This window comes from Chroicocephalus ridibundus, chromosome 1, assembly GCF_963924245.1.
Source record: "Chroicocephalus ridibundus chromosome 1, bChrRid1.1, whole genome shotgun sequence".
Classification (NCBI taxonomy): domain Eukaryota; kingdom Metazoa; phylum Chordata; class Aves; order Charadriiformes; family Laridae; genus Chroicocephalus; species Chroicocephalus ridibundus.
In genome coordinates, this window is record NC_086284.1 from 152,869,470 (window position 1) to 152,883,762 (window position 14,293).

General features: G+C 41.8%; 1 protein-coding gene across 11 annotated transcripts in view; it reads right to left on the reverse strand.

Moving 5' to 3' along the window:
• The window catches only part of CACNA1C (calcium voltage-gated channel subunit alpha1 C), a 489,480-nt gene that overhangs the window by 436,366 nt on the left and 38,821 nt on the right, over positions 1-14,293 (reverse strand). The window contains exon 1 of one of the 11 annotated variants that reach the window (XM_063318426.1): positions 5,022-5,529. The exons of the other annotated variants lie outside the window; for them this stretch is intronic. Within the exon in view, the coding sequence (XP_063174496.1) occupies positions 5,022-5,070 (49 nt within the window). The 5' untranslated portion in view covers positions 5,071-5,529. Of the gene's footprint in view, positions 1-5,021; positions 5,530-14,293 lie in introns of those variants that run through there. 11 annotated transcript variants of the gene reach the window in all.

Here is a 14,293-nt window from a genome sequence, read left to right on the forward strand (position 1 = left end):
CTTCAGTGAGTCTGTTCCTTGAATTAATACCTCAAAAGGGTTAAACAAGACAGTTCCTAAGTAGTCAAATAGCCATGATGACAATTTGAACACACACACACAAAAACCTGAGTGATTACCATCCAGATGAATCCTATTTTAAGCATGGATGTAGACCCATTTTCCACAAAATTCAAAGAAAGTAAGCCAAACCTAAGCATACGCGATAATATTGCTGGTATACAACATGTTCTCTAAACTGAAGTGTTTTGAGGAAACAAAACAAAAAGACGAGGACAAATAATTCAAAGTAAATATCTCAGTAGGATAAGTTAATTCCATGTGGTAAGGGTGCGTCACCTCTGCTGTAGTGAATTAGACAAATGTAATCCCCAAAACATATTTGATTACAGAGCAGAGATGCAACAAAGAGTGGGTCATAAGGGTGTCTTGGTTGCAGAGAGTACACCAGCTAGGTCTTCACAAGTAAGTGTTCACGATGGCAGAAACTCACAGACATCAAGAAGAGCCAGTCAGCAGGAACACTGATGATGACCTAACCCAAATTGGTCTCCACGACTGAAGATAATTTCAAAGAAAATCTTTCAAAAGTATATACTTTAAATTCCATGCCTTTAGCAGGATACTTAAATGCTCCTTTTAAGGACAGGAAATGGTTGAAAGCACTTGAATACTTTTCTGAAGACTCTACTGGCAACTTTCACAAGTAAATGCAGTGCACTGCATTATGCAGAATATTTAAGTACTGTTATTTAACATTATATTAAATATTTTTATATTAAACTACTATTTCATATTATATTGAATTAAATACTTAACGAATATTCCAAGTACTTTGAGGTAGAAGATCATACTTTATAAAAACAAACATTTATTGTTAAATCAGTGGAGGCTGGAATTTTAGTGCTGCATTTTAAAACAGTGATTCAGATTTTTTTCCCCCCAAATCCTGAAGATAAGCTGTTTCAAACCGCTTAGAGGTATTTTTTATGCCCCACAACTAACAACTATTCTGACAAACCTTTACAGCAAAATGAGAGCACAAAAACAAATACTCAAAAATGAAGACTCCATTTGCTAATCTGATCGCTTTGTCACCATGGGAAGAGCACGGTTTCTCCTACACATAAAAGCACTGTCCAAAAAAAAAAATACAGGAAATAAAATTGGCATTCTGAAAATAGAGCAGAAAATTAAAGCAAATATCCAATAAATTCTAGTCCGTATCTCCAATGGTTTTGTCTTGTAGCACAGCATGAGACAGATTTCAAGCCTTCAACTGAAATCAGCTGTGAAGTGTACACAATCATCTCTGTAGTTATACCTGCAAAGTTAAGGGGAATATTTATGGGTTTGACTCTCACTTCAGGTCAGAAAATGCATTAGGGACTATGCTTGTGACTTGACCCTCTCACTATCAATAGGCTTCTGAGAAATAAAAGGAATACTAATTAGTTCCTAATTTAACAGATACAAAAGATACAAGGACTATGAAAAGAGTGTCTTACAGGAAAAGATTTCAAGAACAGAATATGTGCGGGTTAGGAAAGGAGGTTGCAAGAAGACCTAATTATGGTTGCCAAATACCTGAGGGGGTTCTTTTTTACAAGCAGCAGGTAGAAATCTGTTCAAAATATGCAATAAGGACAAAGCCCAAAGGTATTATATGAAATTGAAGGAAGGGTAGTTCAGACATGGTATCAGAAATGGCTTTTCACTCAGAGGATCATTACTATATGGAATAAGTGACCTACCAGGGGCTCTTCAATCCTAATGAATTTTTTTTCGGGATAGATACCTATCTATCAGTGCTACCTCTGGCCTTTCCTCCTGAAAAGCAGGGGATGGATGAAGCAGACCTAGAAGCGTCTTCTGCCAAACCCCTCTGGAGCGCCGCCAGGACTCCTGGCTCCGCAGCCCTGTAGTGCCACCTTCTGGGAGAGGCAGTACTGGGACCCCCCCACCCGCTCTCCCTCCCACCTCCACCTCATCCCTGGAACTGAGAAACACAGCAAAACTACTGGTTTTGTTTCATTTCCTGGCTGGTCACCAAATCTCACTAGGAAAGATCCCGCCGAACGCCAGAATTGCAAGCAGAGAAATTTAACTAGATAGTTAAACTGCGCTTGAGATTCAAACTTGCAATACCAGAGGCCAGGTTGACTCACCCAGCTCCCTCCCTTGAGAGGGCTATAAAACATGGGTTTGCAAACTGATTTTCCATTTTATATTATGGGTGCAAGTTTTCAAAATATTATGAGGGAACACATTAAAGATGCCCATCTAGGATTCCACCCAGTCCCACATGTGCATTAAATGTGATGTAGTTAGTTTTGAAAGCTTTTTCTGATGCCTGTCGAGTGGTTTTTTAAAATTTTCTAGATAAACACATGCTCTATGGTAACAATGAATAATTAATTGTTATAAAAATGCATTCCATTGTGTAGCAAAAATAAACACTGAACAATATCTCAGCATCAACAAATACTACTATCAATCAGCTCCCTTTTCTTTGTGCAATAGGAGATTGCAATGAAAACACAGTAGACTTACATCTACCATCTAAAAAAATTAGAAAGTTCTTACTTTATGGTGAAAGATTTTCAGTGTACAAAAATCATTCAAAAGCATAAAACAAGTATATTACAAACCTACCTAAGTTTCCAGTTAAGAAGTCAACAAAGCACTTTCAAATACACTTCCTCTTCCCCATAATTGCCACAATCTAACCAGTGGCCTCTAGCATGCTTTATTTATTTAATTTTAAGTAAGCCACTATTACAGCAGCTCCCCTGCTGCCCAGACTCCTAAGCACAAGGCTGTTCAGGTAGGCTTATAAGGGGCTAACTGAGAACAGACATGTGCAGAAAGCAGCTGCCAGTAGAGGCCTAGTCACATCACTCACATTTCAAGAACAGACACAAAAATTTGTCTTGTATCAGTAGTACCTGGAACAGTCACCTTGTTGCCAGCAACTGAGGAACATACAAGAGTAAGGCACTTATCCAAATAAATCTCTCCTCTTATAAGCAAGGAACAAACCAGTATCACAGACCTAGCTTTGCCTTCTACTCATCTTTTTTACCTCTGCCTCGCAAGTGGGAATCTGTGGTTGCTTTAATTACTCCATTCCACGCTGTGATTGGTTTGGTCCCATCTCCTTGCCACCAGTTCTCTTGACTACTAATCAATTTAACCTTTCAGGTGCTGTTTGCACAAAATAAAAATAGATTGTAAATAAATGGCAGCCCGAGCACTATCAGGGAACAGAACTTTCTTCCACCTGGCTGATTTTCTGTTTGGTTTAGAAGTTGTTCTTTCACCTGGGAGTAATGACAATCCGCATCAAGAGACAGATGCAAAACTGTTCCTCCAATTATATAATCACTGCAGCTGATAAGGAGGGAGCTGGATTTAGGTTGCCATAGCGTTGGCATATTGCTATGGAGGCTGAGCTCTTCGTCCACTTTATCAGCTCTGACCCGGGAAGAGCAGCCCAATTACGCCTGCTGAATGCATGTGCTGCGGACTTGCTCCCACTTGGAAGGAGCACTCCTGATCAGGGGCTGCTTCCTTTCCCCTCCCACCTCATTTCGATAGAGTGGCTAGGGGTGGGGTGCTGGTTTTTTTTTTTTTGGTTGTTTGTTGTTGGTTTTTTTTTCATTTTAATCTGTATTTAATCAGAAGGAGGGTGGTGTCACCTCTGAAACCGCTGTCCCTCCACCATTAAGGGCTGCCACAGTGTTAATACACCTCCCCAGCCGCACCATCGCCTGCCAATATGGGGGTGGGGGGCACCTAGGGAGCTCACCGGGGGTGGGGACCCTCTCCAGGCCTCTGTCCCCACCACTGCCTGGGCAACCTCGCATCCAAAGCAGGTGGCCCATCGCAGTGGGTGGGGGCTCGCTTGCAGGCAGGCAAGTTGGCCCTGGCCGAGGAATGGGCTGCCCTGCAGGTCAAGGCCGGGGGCGAAGGGGGGAGATGAGGAAGAAGTCGGCCGCGGCTGGGGGGTTTTGCTGGGAAGAGAGAAGCAGCCCGACAGCCCGCTCCCGCCGGAGCACTGCTCCTCTCTCGCCGAGGGGAGGAAATGGCTCTGTCTGCTCTGCAATACCGACGTGTGTGTGCAGCCAGGGCTGGCGGGGAAGGGAGGGGAGGGGGTGACAACATGCAGGTAACAGGATAAAAATAACTTCAGGGACGGCAGATAGGGGTTGGGCGGGGGAGGGTGGAGGGAGAAAGGTTTCTGGAGTTTGGACAAACAAAGTTTTACTACAGGGAATACCGGGGGACGTTTGCTAATGCCGAGAAGCAGCAGCACGGGTTGGTATCCATGATGCGAGCGATCCTGAGAGCAGCTCGGCTGCCCCAAGTAAAACCCAACTTTAATTTAAATACAGGCACTCCCCGGTGTCCCTTATTCTCTCAGTACGTGCGCTTGTATGGTGTATATGTGTGTAAATAGATAATTCCCCCTTCCCCTCCCCTTTCGTGTGAGAGATTAGAAATAGCGTAAGAGAAGGGAAGGGCTCCTCTCCCGGTGTCTTACGAAGCCGTACCCAGATGGGGGTTAGGAGGACCTGGACGACATTAATTGAGAAAGATCCCCTAATTCCGGCCGCACTGCGAGGTAATCTCCCTGTGACACTGACGAGCGGGCTCTTCCGCGGCTTCGCTTAGCCCCCGGCCACAGCGCGCAGCCCCTCCGCCGGGCGCCCCTCCTCGCCCCTCCGCCTTAGAAGGCGACGACGGCGACTTAAAGCAACTTTTCTTTGACCGGGGCTTCCTATGAAACACCCGTTCCCCGAGGGGCTGCGGGGGTCTCCCTGCAGCACAGTCGGCTGAGGGGAGCTGTGTGCTCCGAATGGGAAGCGGTGTCAAAGGCTGTCCTCTGCTCCGGCCCCTCCGCCTGCCGCTGGCTGTGGCAGCGGCGGCGGCAGCGGCTGAACTGAACCGAGAGATTACGGACAAAGGCTAGGGGAGAGAATGGTTGCTAGATCCTCGGAGGTAAATCTCAGGCTTACCTTGATGGTTTTCTTCTGGAATGTACATCCTCTTGTTTTCATTGACCATTTAAAACGAGTCCAGATTAATCCCTCCGAAAATCGGCTTGGTAAAATTCAAGGAAGAATGGAGCTGCAGAATTTCCCCTTTTATTATTACCTGATTCCCATTATTGCATCAAACACCAAAAACTGATCCTTTCCACTACTGCCTCCTTTAGTGAAATTGCAATGCATCCTCAGTACATCCGGGCCCCTTCCAAGAATTTAGCACAGCACCTCTGGCTGTTAAACCATAAAAAAGAACAGGAAGGGGGGAAACGAGAGAGAGGGAGGGAAAAAAAAAAAAAAAAAGGGAAAAAGCAAAAGCATCCAGGACAAACCTCTGAGGGTTAAATGTCTTTTTTAAAATCCACCAACTACAAGAGTAAGAAAAGGAGGAAAAAAAAAAGAGAGAGAGAGAGATGTTCAAACGCTGCTGCTCCTCCTCTTCAAAGCCATTCTGAGCGCGTTGTGTTGGCAGGGAGCTGTTTCTGCAGAGGAAGAGAGCACAGTCCCAGCCCCTTACTCCCTCCCCTCCCTCAGCGCGCTCGCTCCCCGCTCTCTGCCCCTCGCCGACAGACAGACACACTGAGCGCTTCCAGATGTTCCAGCTGCGGCGGCTGCACGCAGCCCCCCGCGCAGGGCGTTAGGAGCCGCCGGACTTGATCTGAAAGTTTAACACGCTGCCTCGCCTTCACTGCGCCTGCTGAAGCCTTGCTACAGACATGACGTCAAGGAGGCGAGCTGGAGCCGGCTGCCTGGAGAAGTGGGGGGACAGGCGAGGGGAGAGCCGGCGGGGCCGGGCCGGGCCGGGGGTGGGGGGCCGGTGGCAGGGTGGCACAAGCGACACAGCGCCGGGCTCGCCGGCCGCCCGCGCCCAGCACCCCCCACACACCCCGCGGGCAGCCGGCGCCGCCGTCCTCCGGCCCCGCTTCGATCCGGTTTCTCAATACTGTGGGCTCTGCCCTGCGGTTCCACTACGGAATGCGACTGTGAGCTGCATTTCAAGGAGGACAATATCATTTGCCGAAGCGTTGGGTACCGGCGGCATCGTGTTGCGAGCGTTTAGCGAAACGGCAGAACGGGCTGCGGCGGTGCCTGATGCGTTACGAGAAGGCAGATACAGGCAACGGTAGGCAGGCAGCGGAAGAGAGAGAGATACCCGGGGATAAGTTGCACAGACGAGAGGATGCACAGATGTTTAAACAGATTAATCAAGCTAGGATTTGCAAAATCCTTGGTGGAAACACCAAAGTGCTCCGCTGGTATCCCACCACTTGCCTTAATTACGCCTGTCGTTTGGCCCTCTATAATTGAAGCCTCCGCAGAGAGCAAAAATGACTTCTTTAAAACGAAATGAGAACTGAATGCCGTACATGTTAAATGTATCTGGACTCTCCGAGCTGCCATGTTAAACAAGAGATGCAGAGTTCAAAAACGCCCCTCAGGAACCACTGCAGAAACTGCCACAACCTGAGAAACCAACCCCCCCTGAGTCACATGGGGGTGAATGTCCACAATACCCTGCCCTACCAGCAAAACCGTGGCTGTAAATCCTCATGGTAACAGAGTATCCATTTAACACCACACGCATGCAATGCTGTATTTGTGGAACTTAAAACACAGTGGTTCTTTCCTTTCAAGTGGCTTTCCGTTTCAACTAGAAAAAGAGTATTTTAAAGTTGGCAATACCCCTATAAATGAATTACTTTTGAATGAACTTAGTGCCTTCCCTACAGATGGATTTCAGTCGGATGTATCAAATATCTTCCTCTTTTCGAGGCTTTCCCCCCACCACTTCAAATGAGCTGTCTCTCGGATGGAACTTAAAACATAACAGAAAACAACACCACCTAACAGATTTAGGCAAAGAAACAAGAAAACAACACATCCATTTGGAACTACATGAAAAACTGGAATAGATGTAAAGCACTTACCAAAAACTGGATGCAGCCAAAGTACTTGTCCTAAAAAAAGGTCATTTTGGTTTCTAATAACCACTGATCATCACAACTTCTGCGTTAGATGCTATTCAAAGGGTAATTCACCAACAACATATTGCCATTGACAGCATGCAGAGACGCAGCTTTATTTCTGACTCAGGAGGAAGAGTTCCTCTGAGCAATTAAAATACTCTGTCCTCTAGTGCCTAGTTTTTGTCTAATAATGTCACATGCACTTACCCTGTTTAACTTTCCAGATCAAGCAAGTTCGCAGCTAGAGGTGGAATGGCAATATATTAGCTTTCATTTTCAATACAAGTTACCTTTTTCTTTAAAAAAATGTCCTCCCTTCACCATTATAAGAACAACTGATCAGCAAAACCTTCACTACCTATATTTGTTGTGTAAATATATGTTTTATTTTTCTCCTTGTGACCACAAATCCTTGCCATTTTGGATTGTGCTAACTCCATTTTTTCCAGCCATGAGTCAAACAAGAGTTGCATGATTCACCCTTGCATGGACATAATCTCTTGTGAAGTAATTAAGTGCATGCTGATCACTCTTGTACAGAAATCAAACACCAGTGGGGCACCCGTAAATATTTCTTTTGCCCTTCTTGGGTCACATTCTCAGATAGATAAGGATTTATATACAGTATTAGTTAAACAGCTAACATCCACAGAGCCTTGCTTTATGCCAGCTCACATACATATGCAGCCACATACACAAGCTGTCCCTGCCACCTACAAAACTTTTTCTCTGTTCTATATCCCTCTCTCTCTGCCAAGTTCCCACAGTGGGACACAAGTTGGGCCAATTACCAAAAACCAAATACAGAAGAAAAATAGAACAAGAAACAAGAATATGAGCTGGCATTGATTTCTTCAGCATGAATAAAATTTTACTATAGCTTGAGGTTTCCTTACTCAGCAATTCTGATGCAAATAATTTTCTATACAGAGAAGTGGAAAGAAACTGATTGTAGGATTAAGATGGAAAGATCCCACTAATGAAGAAGAATCAGGTGACATAAGAGTGAATATCATGCCTTCCCCTAAAGCATTTCTTCTGTCAAAGTACACTAAGAAGACGTAGTTCAGGAAAACAGGTTTGACAAAGAAGTGGCATTTGAAGTGAAGGTGCTTGTAAGATTTTTTCTTAATAATGCAATTACTGAAATTTATATTTAATAATAATTCTTGCAGGAAAGAAGCCAAGGTGTTACCCTCCACAGAAACCAGGAAAATTCGATTGGCCTAAAATTTCTTCCTTTCCATTCTTTACACTTCCTTTCCATTTTTCATAGAAATTCTGCAGAAGGGATTTTTTTAGGGATTCCAGAGCAGCACTTTGGAGACTTCAGGAGGGACAACAGCCCTTCCCTGCAGGGCCTCTGAATCCTGAGCTCTCGAATCAGGTACATTCTGGGCCAGGATTCTAAAAGCAAAGGGTACAGCCTAGGTGAATTAGAAGGCTATTTTTGAATGACGGATGTTCTGAAAGCTTTAAGGCCTTCTGAAGGGGGAGGATACTTAGCCTTCTTCAGAGCTAGATCCCCACACACACAGCCCAAAGATGAGTACACAAGTGAGAGAAAGATCTTAAAAGATTTATGAAAGATTTCTTCTTTCAATACAAAAACAATTAGAAAGTTCTTAGTCCCTGAGTGATATGGCAGCCAGCAGATTTAGAGGTAAGATGGACAGGGTAATGATTGGACACGAGGGTATCTCACACCAGATTGAATCCATGCTTGTAGACTTCCTCCAAGCAGATGACTATAGATTGGTCAAATGATCCAATGTATGTTCAGCCTTAGGCCAGCTCTAAAGTGGAGATACTAGTTTTCTACGCCACAGGAATGCTAGGAGGAGAAAAATTGTTCTGCAAGTGCTCTGAGAACAATAGTAATGAGGGCCATATAAAGCACCAAGACAGAGATTTCCGAGAAACAGCTATTTAAAGTTACAAAGTGTCAAAGATGATTTGTAGGGTGCATAATGTGAACATGCAACAGTCCATTCTGCATGTCAGGAATTTTTTTGTTCTGTGTACAATGTAGTACTCCTTCCCTCTTACCCAGCCATATATAGAGTACACTGGGCACAACAGCTTCTTCAAAATCCGGTATCAGAACCCACATCCATCTTCAGAACAGAATTCTCCCAAATTGGGTGTGCAGGAGAATTTCTCCTTTATTGAAAAAGGAAGAATTACTGTCATGCTGTATTTAAAGATGGGGTTAGAAAGCAATGGGATAAAAACAGACAAGAGCACACAATAACTCTGTATTGAGATACTTTTATAACTTATAAAATTATTTGAAAGGCTCTTCTTTTAAGCAGTCTCAGTACTTTTTAAATGATCTAGGGGTTTCATTGGGCCTACTGCATAAGTTATCTAGCTATCTAATTGCAGTAGATTACGTTCACACGATTTTGGCAGTAATGCCTTTTACTATAAAATAAGAAAGTAAATTATTCAAAAGTGGAAAAGAAATGTATTTATCCCCAGAAATAGTATTAAGGCTCACAATACAAATGTGATTCTTTCCAGAGCCAGCTCGGAGAACCAGTGCCAGAGCCCTTTATTGCTTTGCTGAAAGGTATTTTTTCCCCCACAGATTTAAGGTTTTGCACCTCCGCCAACAAACAGAGAAGGCTTCCCATAAGAATCAGCACTTTCTTGCACTGAAAACTATGGGATTTTTTTTTTTCTCACTGTTTTAAATAAATGAGCTCTAAACACAGTGCAATCTTTGCACGAAGCCTTTGACTTTCCTTCTTTCAAAGGCTAACATGTCAATAAGTCTGGTTTTGGTCTAGTGTTTGTTTCCTTCAGAGCATTCAAACCTAAAGTGATAGCCTGATTAGTCCTGTGTACATTAAAAGAATCACCATGCCATACCTGTTCATATCTATGAGTATGGATTTCTAAAAGTGCTCTATATTTGACTTTTTTTTTGGTTGCTTAATTTTAATTGGAATGAAAGCAATTGATAGTCCTATCTAAAGCTATTCCAAGTGTGGTCAGGAAACTGCAGACCTTTCAAAACTATCAGCTAGCTAGAACACAGGAGACTTTCTCGAGAAAAAAAGAGATCTGGGACAGAAGATAAAAGGAAAGTTGATGATCAGGGTTTTAGGTGATTTCATTTCTTAAAATCTCTAACGGTGCCATTTGCACAGGAACTTTTGAAATTTTATACAGTCAGAAAGACTGATTTTCAAAGTCAACTTGGAAAATTTAGCGGTATTTTTCACATTGAAATTAATTGGAGTGGTTATTTGGTTTTGAAATGTAAGTCATTAGCTTTTACATTTGTATTGAAATGTCAACAAGCAACCACAAAAAGTTAGAAGGGAAATGGTAGGATTTATCAGGATATTTGTATGGTGTACTAAAGCATATTAAGGCCTAGTATCGGTAAGCAATAGAAAATATTAGATCAAAGGGGGAGAAAAAGAAATAACTAAATAGCTGATAACTGGGTAGGAAAGTAGCTAGTATTTAGAATAAACTGTCATTAGACTGAGAAGTAAGATGAAAATGATAGCCTTTAAGTACTATACCCAGCTCTGGGGCCCCCAACATAAGAAGGACACGGACCTGTTGGAGCAGAGGGAGGGTCACAAAGATGATGAGAGGGCTGGAGCACCTCTCCTGTGAAGACAGGCTGGGAGAGTTGGGGTTGTTTGGCCTGGAAAAGAGAAGGCTCCAGGGAGACCTTATAGCGGCCTTCCAGTACTTAATGGGGGCCTACAAGAGAGATGAGGAGTGACTCTTTATCAGGGAGTGTAGCGACAGGATGAGGGGTAACGGTTTTAAACTGGGAAAGGCTAGATTTAGATTAGATATTAGGAAGAAATTCTTTGAGTGTGGTGAGACACTGGCACGGGTTTCCCAGAGAAGCTGTGGATGCCCCATCCCTGGAGGTGTTGAAGGCCAGGTTGGATGGGGCTTTGAGCAACTTGGTCTGATGGGAGGTGTCCTTGCCCATGGCAGGAGGGTGGAACTAGATGATCTTTAAGGTCCCTTCCAACCCAAAACATTCTATGATTCTAAGTAGGTTTTGATTTTCTAGGCTGCAGAAGCTTCTAGAAAGTAACTTGGATATGTGAAAGTGTCATTTTTTTCAAATCTTGCTAGTTATCTTAGCTTTCAGCTGTGACCTGTGATTTCAATGGGTGGTAGCAGTAGTGATTTTTTTTTAATTTCAACTGCAGAAATGAAAAAACTCACCATTTATCCTTGTAAATAGGTGATTAGTGTTTCATGACTACTATGTGGCATTGTATGAATTCATGCACAAATTTCAAGTCTAGCAGCAAACAAACGCTCGAACACAGTGAAACAACACAATAGACATTTATCCCAAGTAGTCCTCGTTCCAGCAGGGACGGGGTTAATTCTCCCTAGGCTCCGGCAGGGACACAGGTATTTTACCCCAGGTGAGCCATGCCCACTCTGAGCTGCCGGGGGAGGGGGCAGAAAGTCGCTTCTGGGAGCGGGCAGGGGCGTCCCGCTCGGGTTGGTGAGCGGAGGTTCCTTAACCGTGTTTGTGTATTTCTCTGTCCATGTTTTTGTTGTTGTTTTCTTGTTCCCTTTGCTGTTCGTTAAACTGCCTTTGTCTCAACCCACGAGTTTTGCCCTTTTTTCTTCCGATTCTTCTCCATATTGGGGAAGCCCCAGAGAGCGGCATGTGGTTCTTTGTGGCCGTCTGAGGCCAAACTGCGACACAAGCGAAATATGAACGCAGGTATGCTTATCAAACTTGAAGAGAACTTGTGTCAGTTTTCACTATGCCATCACCATCACGGACACCCAACCATAGTCCTAATTAGTGCATTGAGGAAGGTCTAACACCTTTCCAGAATTTCAAACAGAAGTAGTCTCCATTCCTCAAAAAGGGAAAAGGTCAATTGTTGACTCCGCCATAAAAGTTTAAGAGAAAGACTTGAACTTAACAAAAAGTGTTGCACTGTTTCTATTTTAGATAAGAAATAATTTGGCCTACGTAGATTGCGATATGTACTGATACAAAGAGATTTAAACTCAGCAGTTCATCATTAGCTGCTGCCAATTAAAAACAAAACAACCCCCCCACATAATAAAGCAAAATAATTACTGTTAATAATAGCCTAAAATCATCATTCAAACAAAAGACATGACCTAGTAATGTCTACAAGGAGATCTACAATGAAAAAATAATTTTTAATCCAATCAGCCTACACTTTGGCCAAAAAAAAATCATCACACAAACTGTTGAGGGTATCTTAGATACTTGCCACTGCTTACACAACAAAAATGAACAGGCTATTACTATTCTAATCTTCTAACACAGTTCTACAAAATTCTCAGGAATATGTAGTTTGTATCCTGTTTGTAACTAAGCACCATGCATAAGTTAAGATTTAGTGCAAGTACAATGAAGGACTTTTTTTTTTTTTGTAAGGGATGGATTCTTCAAAGAGTAAATTTTTGCAAGCTGTTGAGGAAGTCTTTACAGTCATTAGAAGGATTACAGGGTGTTGGCATTTGGAAACCTCAATGGATCTAATTATTAAACAATGAAAACTACACAAGGTCAAAATAAGAAGGTAATGCAGAAAAATATATTTATCCAGTACAACCAATTCCAAGTATAAAAATCATAAACTGAGCTCAAAAAAAAAAAAAAAAAAAAGAAACATAGGGGTGAGCTATAAGACCAAGTTCTTTCCTTTTCATTTGGCATTTAGTTTTGGAACTTCTAAATCTGCTTTGTCAACATAGAAAATTATTGACAAACTCAAGGAAGCCAACAATTTGGAATTCTCACAGATTTTGGAGGATCTACAATAACCACTAATGAGATAAAATGGTCTAAAAATACGTGGTCTTATATATTAGCTGCAGGGAAGACAATTAGATTAATTTGTTAGTATAGTCAGTTACTATGATATTGCATACAATGTCAGGCATTTAATTTTGCACAAGAGGTCTTTCTATACTGAAGGACTAAATTTTCTTAGTAGGTATATCTGGTTATAACCAATCTTTGTAGTTTTCTTCTGGCTTTTTTCATTATTATTTCTCTACAAAATTCAGAAATTCACTCTGACCCAGCGATCAGCTTCTGTTTCAACTGCAGCACTTTTAATTCATGTAATCTTAAAATCTGCTCTACATCTTGCATTTCTCCTACTGCCTTCTGTTAAAATGAGTGGTAATTGTGTTTAGCTGAATAATAATTTTGTGGTCAGTTCAAATGTGTGCTAGGTTAAAGACAGCTTCAGCATATAGCAATGTTTGATTTCAATCCCAGTTTCCAGAATTGTATGGCTGCAGAGTATAGTCAGCCCAGGGTTATCTCAGTACCACCTAAACCTTGCATTCAAGTGATCTAAAGCCCTTCTTTGCAAACAGTCCTTTAAAAAAAAAATAGTTCCAATAGTTTTCTCAAAATAGGTCACTCTATTTCCATAAAAATCATCATCAAAACACCACAAGTGAATGCTACAGAGACCCTAACTGAATTGGTTAAATCATCAACTTTAAAACTGTACATTTCATTACAGTTCCGTCTTGACTAATCATTCTCCCAGGACTTCCAAAAGCTCATTTAGTGGGACTTTAATAGTGTTACAGAAGTTCTGGAAATGTGAAACAAAGTGTTTCAAAGTATCTTTTGCTAGAGAGATATCAAAGTCGTTCTGGAAAGGTTCCTGAATACTGTATAAATCACATCCACTCCAATTGCATGGATGTGGGCTTGCACACAATGGTTATTCAAATAGCTTTAATTTAAAAATTGTTGTGTGGCTATCACTGTTTGTAAACTCCACAAATTTTGCAGAATATTCCAAATACTTGTAGCAATATGTAATGGGTGGTTTTCTGAATATGTGCCCTCCAAAGCTTCCTTAGATGCAGTGGAAACAAGTAGTAAAATAGGTGAAATGACAGGCAGCAAACTTGCGAGCATTATTTGATTTGAGGGATAATGCAGTAAGGTAAGATTTGAATCAATATTGTATATTTTATATATACATATGTATATGTGTATATATATAATATATACTATATATACATACGTAATATACGTATATATTATATATATACTATATATAATATGCAATATATAGATAGATATTGTATATTATTTATACATATATAATATATTATATAAGAGATGTTTGCTATGTTTTGCAGTTTCTCAAAAAAATCAGTAGCTTTAGAAGAGGAGAAAAAAATGTTATATGCTATTTAATCTACCCTTCCAGCACACAATCAGAACAGTTTATTTATGTCTCCCCTTTCATT